Source organism: Pteropus vampyrus, unplaced genomic scaffold (assembly GCF_000151845.1).
Source record: "Pteropus vampyrus isolate Shadow unplaced genomic scaffold, Pvam_2.0 Scaffold6, whole genome shotgun sequence".
Taxonomy (NCBI): Eukaryota; Metazoa; Chordata; class Mammalia; order Chiroptera; family Pteropodidae; genus Pteropus; species Pteropus vampyrus.
Window position 1 is genome coordinate 6,116,758 of NW_011888787.1, and position 8,244 is coordinate 6,125,001.

The following is an 8,244-nucleotide window of genomic DNA, read 5'->3' on the forward strand; positions in this document are numbered from 1 at the left end:
TGGGCTCTCTATTCTGTTCCATTGATCTATATGCCTGTTTTTATTCCAACATCATGCTATTTTGATTACTATAGCCTTGTGGTATAGTTTGCTATCAGGTAGCATGATACCTCCAACTTTGCTCTTTCTCAAGACTGCCGGGGTTATTTGGGGTCTTTTATGGTTCCATACAAATTTTAGGATTTTTTGTTCTAATTCTGTGAAAATGCCACTGATATTTTGATAGGGATTGCACTGAATCTATAGATGGCTTTGAGTAGTATGAATATTTTCACGATCTTAATTCTTATCAACTTTTCTTTCTTTGCTTCTCTTTTGCTACACTTTGTTCTTTATCAGTATTGTTTTGACTATCTGGGGTCCCATGCAATTCCATATGAATTTGAAGATCAGCTTTTCCACTTTTTCAAAAAGAGCTATTGCTATAAACAGAATTATTGTCATAATTTCTTTTTCTCTTTAACAAATATTTGCTCGGCCCTGGGTATATGCGAGACTCTATTTCAGTGCTTCACGAACTCTAATCCCCCCGCCCCCTTCCCAAACCCTAATTAGGTATGTTGCTTCTGGGACACTGGGCAGTCTGGACACATTACACTGCTGCTTTATAAGCCTTCTTTGAGAAATTTCCTGGGAATCAGTTTGTTCTACTTCTTCCCACTGCCATTCCATCGTTTAGGCCATTATAAATTCACACTTGAACCTGTCTCCCTAACTCAACTCGCTCCCCTGAATGCTGCTGCCACCCCATCCCACAGCACTGCTATTCCAAATCCCAACCACAATCACCTGAAGTGCCTTCCCCATTTCTGCATTTACAAAGGTAAAAAGCAATTACTGCTCATAAACAGTACTTGGCCATAGATTCATTTTTTACCCTGAAAACAAGTTTTATTTAAATACATTACATAACAGTAAAACTGAAAGGGAAAATAAAACCCCAAAATCAGCTTGGTACTTTACATGGCATTGGGCAGCTGTTGCTAGTAAGTTGCAAGCTCTATAGTTAGTTACATGACTGACACATCACTCTGAAATTTGTTCCCTGGTCAAAAGTTTAACTCTGACGAAAGGATGGCTTCACATCCTGGTGTTTGGACATTGATTAGCTAAGATATGTGTGGTCAAAAAGTTCTTGGTGGCAAGCCAGATGTCCTATCACCTCACTAGTGGGAAGGTGGCTACTTGAAGTTCCGCCCACCTGGTCACATTAGAGACACCAAGGGCTCTTTGACTACTGAAGGCTGCCTCTAGTGGCACAGCTGCCATTGCTGCCTTACCCCATCCTCTCTCCTCTTAGCTTCAGGGAAGGCTGTTCAGGTGGCGACATTCTCTTAGGGCAGGGAACTCTCTAGAGAAAAAGCGGAGGAACTTCTGGCCAGGCATAGCCATCTGTGATCTTAGGGGTCTGGGCTCCGCCGAAGCATGACGTTATTTCTCTGTTTCAGAGTGAACCCTGCAGGTGCCTACTACCTGACCTCTGTTTAAATGAGGAACTTCAAGACTCCTCAGCATGGCTCTTTATCGGTTCACTGCATGAAGGAGTTACACCAGCCCAAGTTAAAAGCAGACACCAAATGTTTACATTATACAAGCCGTGAAGGTTTTAAACTTATGACAAGGAACAGAAGGGAAATTCTATTCATTGCAAGGAAATCCTCACTTAAGCTTCAACGAACCAAAACACACTTAAAACCCATGAACCTTCAGCTGGTCATTCTTGGCCAGTCAAATCACTATGAGGAACTGGCATACGTTCTTGCACTGGTCACCCCGTAGCTGAATTACTTCTCCATATTCTGGATGCTAAGTTACAGTACCACTGCAGGCAAATTGCTTCTTAAACACCTTCATCAGTTTCTTTCTATCCTAACCATCAGCGATCCCATGGACAGTAGTAAGAGTCTTCCTGCCATTTCTCTGTTGAATTCTTATATGGATATAAATAATCCTCAGTTCCAGCAGAAAGCAGATCATCACTCTTACTTGGGTCAGCAAATGGGTCGAAAGAGTGGAGGTTTTGATTATGAACACACGACATGATTTTTTGCCCTCCATGCAAAGGGCCTGTGGAAGCCAGCGGCAGAACAGACGGGCAGGGGGACGGAGCACTGGGAAACGATGGGGCTCAAGGGGGAGGCTGCTGAGTCCTCTGTGGTGGCTCCGTGACTGGGCTAGCCAAAGATTCTATACTATATTCTAACAAGTTGAACTGTTACTGAAAATTTTGCTGTGACACAGAGGCAGAGTGGGTGACAGGAAAGCACATGGGACCTCTCAGAATCTGGGCCCCCAAACCCCACTCCTCCTCAACTTCAGGTTCTTCATTTGCAACACAGAAACTTTAAGAGCAACCTCAGCAGGGTCGTTGTGAGAATCGAGGGAAGGAGGGGTGGGATGGCTAGCATGCAGCAAAATGGTGGCCGATTTGTACCTCAGTCTCCCCAAAGACCTTGTAAGGTCTTGGAAGGCAGGACCCTTGACTTATACTGTTTTGGTATTTCTTAAAAGTCAAGATTCTTTAATCACTTTAACAGATACACTTTGGTATCTGGACTTGCTCAAGAACCTACAACGGCTCTTATGACAAGAATCTGATCCCAGAGTTTGACCTCAAATGTTGGCCACTGCTAGCTGTGTGACCTCTGGAAAGCTGCTTAACATGAGCCTCAGATCCCTTATGTATAAAATGTTAATAGTACTTACTTCACAGGGTCGTGAGGATGGATACAGGTGAAGTGCTTAGCACATAATCAGTCCCCTCCCTCCCCCGCCCAAACTGCTAGCTATTATTGTATCCTGTCCCACACATTCAGTCCGTAAAAATTTGGCCCCTCTACATCTTCATTTCGCCACGTTTCCAAATTACACACCTGGCCCCTCAGTCCTGACTCCCTGACTTGCTCTTCGTTGCCGACCTCTGTGTTTAACAATATACACCATCCGCCAAAGACCATAGCCGACTTCCCTCATTCCTCCCAATCAAACCACCGGGTCGGTTCTGTTCTGTTACAGGTGCCGAGAACCGGAAACTGGCCGTGAAGTTTGCGTGACTTCCCTGAGGTCACTAAACTCCAAGAACCCAGACCAGAGCGCGCACCGCGCTCCCAATCGCCGGCGGCTCGGCCTCTTCCCGGGTGGGCGGTGGCCCCGCGTCCATTCAAAGCCAGCCGGGTCCCTCCACTTCCAGGCGCTTCCCGGCTCCTCCTTCCGCCCGTCGCCCACACACCTGAGTCAGGCCCCTGACGGCTCGCCGCATCCGTCCTTGCCGGCTTTTTCCTTTCCTCCGTCAGCCAGCGAGGGTGAGGCGACATCGGGGTCCCGCACGCGTGTGGCTCCCCGCGGGGTTGCTGGGGAGCTCGCGGCGCGAGCGGGAGTCAGCGAACGGGCTGTGCGGGGAGCCGCGCGGTCTGAGCGCGTCCGTGGGGCGGGGGCGGGGGCGGCGGCCGGGAGCGCGGACCGCATCCCCAGTGCGCACGCTCGGCCCGCGGGGTGTAGGGCTCCGGCGCCGACCCCTGCCGAGAGCTTCCGGGGAGTCTGGCGGCGAGGGGGACGGCGAGGGGGCGGGGGAGTGCGGCTGGGTGCAGGGGGAACAATGTGGGGGCGTCAGCGTGGGGGTGGCGGCGAGAGGGCGGCAGGGGTCGGTGTGGGTGCAGGGGGTGCGGCGGCGGGGGGTGCAGCGTGGGTGGGGGGTGGCAGGGGAGCGGGAGGGCGGTGTGGGTGCGGGGGGAACGGTGTGGGGGTGGTGGCGTCGGTGCAGGGGCGGCGGCGGCGGGGGGCGCGGCGTGGGAGCGGGGTTCGGTGTGGGGGGACGGCGTGGGGGCCGCCCAGTGCCCACCCCAGCGCCGCGCGCCTTCTCATCACGCGCGCGCTTGGCGCCCCGAGCCGCGCATAACGGTTCGGTTCGCTGGGTAAGAGCTGGGTGCGTTCGCTGTGGGCCCCACGGTGCCCTGGCCGCCTCGGCGGATCGCTGGCCGCCTCGGGGTGCGGAGACCTTGGTCTCCTGGGCAGGGCGGCCCGGCGGGGGCAGCGTGGCCGCGGAGCAGGGAACCGCTCGTGAACGCGGTGCGGGCAGGTGTCCCGGCCGTGGCGCGAGGAAGAGCATGAAGTCGTAGTGACCTGGATGCTTTGAGTCTGGAAGGATGATCTGGGCTGCAGAGTCAAACGGGGTTGATTACCCACAAGCCTCTCTTGGCCAGGTGGTGCCTCAGCGGGAGCTGACCTTCTTTCAATGACATTTGTTCCTCTTCCTTTAATTCATCCTGGCAAAGTGAATTCTCCCCCGTTCTCGATTCTCCGTGATTTCGCTCTGCCTATAGAAATTCCCTTTTCTCCTCCTCAAAGCCTACCTGCCCCTGTTCTCCACTGAATTACTCTATTGTGTGAACATTTGCTGTAGTTGTATTTTTTTGTTTACCTTCTCTCTTACATATGGTAGGTTTCGTCAAGGTAGTGATTATTTTTGTAGTTCCCATAACGTATAGTTAAGTGGAACAGTGTGTGAGGAACTTTTTGGAACTTTAATTACGATGACCAGTGGAGTACCCTTTTCTTGTGGGGCCAGTGACATCGGTTATAGTCTGCCTAACAAAGTTCAGGTTAATGACACTGTATATACCAGGTGGCCCCATAAGATTGTAGTGAATTATGAGGAAAACGTTTCTTTGCTATGTCGAAAGAAAAGGTTGGCCCCAACCATGATGTTGAATTCAGTGCTAGCTCTGGGTGGTTTAGATAGAGGAGGGGGCTCAGCATGCTGTCCGCCCACCCTGCACCTGCCTGGGGCTGAGGCAGGAGTTGGGGAGGGAGCCCAGCCCCACCTGCCCACACCAGCACACACACCCGCACACGCAAACTCCCTTCCTGTCCCTCCATTTCTCTTTACCTCTTTACCTCCCGGTTTGGTTCCTCAGTTGACTGTTGCTCTCACTCCCTTTCTCCCTTTTTCTCCTCCCCCTCTCCCTTTTATTATTTTTCAAGCTTTCCGTCTCTGGATCTCTCTGCTCTCCCTTTCTCTCCTCCTCTTCCTTCCCCCTCTCCCGTCCTCCTTCCTTCCTATCTACTCTCCTTTTCAAGGTGCCCCCCTCTGCAGCCTTCCTCCGGGCCCCTAACACACGTCACTCACACTTCATCTTGGTATTTTTACTGTACCTTTTCTGTGTTCAGATACATAAATACTTAATCGTTGTGTTACAGTTGCCTACAGCATTCAGTAAGGTAACATGTTGTACAGGCTCGTAGCCCAGGAGCAATAGTCTGTACCTAGGTGTGTAGTAGGCTAGACCATCTATCTAGGTTTGAGTATGTGCACTCGATGTTGTTCACACAATGATGAAGTAGCCTAAGGTCGCATTTCCCAGAACGTATACCAGTCATTAAGCAACATGTGACTGTAGTACTTAAGTTAGCCCCAGACTTTGTCTCCAGGAACTCATTCTGAGATTGAGGTCTTTATCATGCCAACTATAGTAACTACAGAGCTCAGAGATACTCAGACTGAGGGAGTCGGCTCTGCAAATTAGAAATGCACGAATTTTCCTCCCTCTGTTATGACTGCACCATGCTGATGTTTGTAGTTTGTCCTGTAGAAAACAAAGGGGAAGGGGAGTGGACAATATTAACTATTGGTTTTTTGTTGGTTTTTTTTTTTTTTTAGAAAAGTGAAATAGATTGTTAAAATTACTGTAAGTGTACCATAAAAGAAGTGATTTTTCTCTTAATGACATGTTTTAGGACATATTGTCAGCATTTAAAAACTTAACCTCTAAATGTTTTTTTTTGAGATAAGAATTGCCTTTTTGATACTTCTTCAGTGTCTTAAAGTGCCCTGAAAAATAACATTGCAAATAATCATTTATCTGTACTTAGTATAAGGAATGCTTATGCCTGACAAACTACTCATTAGTGTCTTGTGGATTATCAGGTACTCCACAAAAACAAAACTTTATTCTTTGAAGTAGTAGGCTCAGATGTAACAGTATAAATTATGTTCAGATTCCTTCATGGAATATTAAACAATTATATATACAGGAGAGAACTAGGAGGAGACATTTAAGAATCTCAGATTTGGGATTAAAACTTTCAGAATGATGAATAAAGCTTTGAAATAAAATTTTAATCTGTGGTCTTTAGACATCAAAACCTATGAGATGTTTTTACATATAAAACTTTTTAAAACTATGAAGCTAAATATAATGTTAATTATTCTGTGAGTAGTTCAACTTATACTTTTTTTTTCCCCCAAAAGGAGGAAAAATCAACTTTTTCTGCTGGCTGCTTCTTTGTGACTAACTTTCCCAATTCGCCCTCAAAGAACTATGTGAAGTGGATACCAGCAGTGGTATACTAGCATTTCTATTCAAAAGGAGCAATGTGGTGACCATAGCCCACATTCCATACTTGTTTGTTATTTTAAAGGAGTCAATGCATATCTGCTTCAAGCTCTGGGACAAAATCAGTCATACATTAATTAAAATAGTACATTTAGGTTTTGATTTGGAAAGCCTACTTTGGATTGCTGCAGAAAACAGTGTTGGTAGATGATGTTCTAGATTATACTCTGTAATTCTACCAAGCAAACTCCCCTGTACAGTATAAAAGACACTGTCTTCTAAAGGACAGTCTCTAACTTCCCTTGTCTCACTATTACTTGAGATTCTCATGTCCTTTTTAAAATATTGGGGGAAAAATGGGTCTGTATTTAGCCCATTTCCCATTTAGGAAAAAAAGTGCCACTCGCTGCCAGTGTTAATTTTACATAAACGTGGCTCTTTGAGGCTGAAGCGAATCTGACTGGTTGTCAATGTGAAAATATAAAAACTGTTCTTGGAGTTATTTCTAAACTGAATTTGTCTTTAATCCTAATGTAACAGAAATGTGTAACAGATGTTGACATAGGAATGCTACGTTTTCTACGATTTGCCATCAAGAATTACTATATTTTGTAAATGTTATAAATAGAATGATGTCTTTTGTTTCCAAAGACTATCGATATAGTAGAGCAATGTGAAAGTAATAATAAAAGCGGGATATTTCATGGCAAACTTTGGGGGTAAGGTTAGGACTGTAAGCTACGAGTTATCTCCGGGTAAATGCTGCCGCTGCTAGTGTTGCCAGTGAGTATTCTCAGGGGGAAACGGGAAATGGGTCATAAAGCATGCCAAAATAAGAAATTTCAAATAACAATGACAGGAATTTATTCATTTGGCAGAATCGTATTGAGTTTATGTCTGGGTTTTGAATTTTTTTATCCATAATAACCCACTCGTAGTTTTAAATATAATTTTGACACGGTGGAATAAAAGTTTTAATACAATACAATGTTATTGTTAGGACCATGACTAGACAGTTCTTGGTAGCCAAACACTGTGACTTTTTAAAAGCAAAACATGAGGAATCATAACTGACAGCTAACTTCAAAATTTAATCGCATCTAGCAGGTATTATAGTAGCTGTCTCAAGTGAATCTTAATGTATTATCAACTCTACTGTGATTGAGTATGTAAATTTAAGGTTAAATATTCTGAGATGGATTAACCTTGTTTTTTTTGACTCTTGATTCAGAGAAAAACTTGTCAAATCCATGGCCTGGAGTATTTCTATTTAACATAATCTTAGAACCCAGATTATTTCCTTTGAACTGAGATGTTAGAGCTTCTATAATTCAAATGGAAATTATAGAAAAGTTAGCCTTGGGAATATTTTTTTGGTCCTTCTTTCAGCCTAGGTAGGTGAAGTACTCTAGGACAGGTAATCTTTAGTTTCAAATGATGGTATGGTTTTATGTAATTATAAAAGCCTGTAGTTATGAAAGAAATTAATTCGATAGCTCTTTCTAAAAAGACCCCAGGCAAAGGATGTTATGAGATGTGACACTTTTCTAGAGGGAAAACAGAAACTAGGCTAGGGACTAAGTTCCTGCATCAGAACCAACCAATGCCAGCGGAGTCCAAGGATGAATCGTGCCATGGGAGATCAGGGCCCAGTAGCATTGAAACTTTGAAATGGCTCCTATATCAATCAGTCCTTCTGCAGGGGAAATGGACAGTATGGTCTATATTTTCGCAAGGACTTTCACTTAACCTCCTCTTCATCAATCAGTGGAAATGGGTGGAAAATTGTATTTCTAATAATTTCATGGCATAATCTTACCCATTCTGATGAATAGTCAAAATAATTGGGAGGAATCTCTGAAGGAGATGAATCCGTAATTGTTATCAGGCTTTGGAACGATGATGCCCTCCT

The 8,244-nt window shown here is 45.5% G+C and overlaps 1 protein-coding gene and 1 pseudogene across 1 annotated transcript; both read right to left on the minus strand.

Annotated features, from left to right (window-relative positions):
- Positions 1 to 1,689: 1,689 nt before the first annotated feature.
- On the minus strand, positions 1,690 to 2,041 carry LOC105296758 (annotated as a pseudogene).
- Positions 2,042 to 3,289: 1,248 nt separating this feature from the next.
- LOC111744427 (extensin-like) lies at positions 3,290 to 4,105 on the minus strand. The gene has a single exon (XM_023534970.1). The coding sequence runs from the start codon at positions 4,103 to 4,105 to the stop codon at positions 3,290 to 3,292; it is 816 nt and encodes a 271-aa protein (XP_023390738.1).
- Positions 4,106 to 8,244: the final 4,139 nt, after the last annotated feature.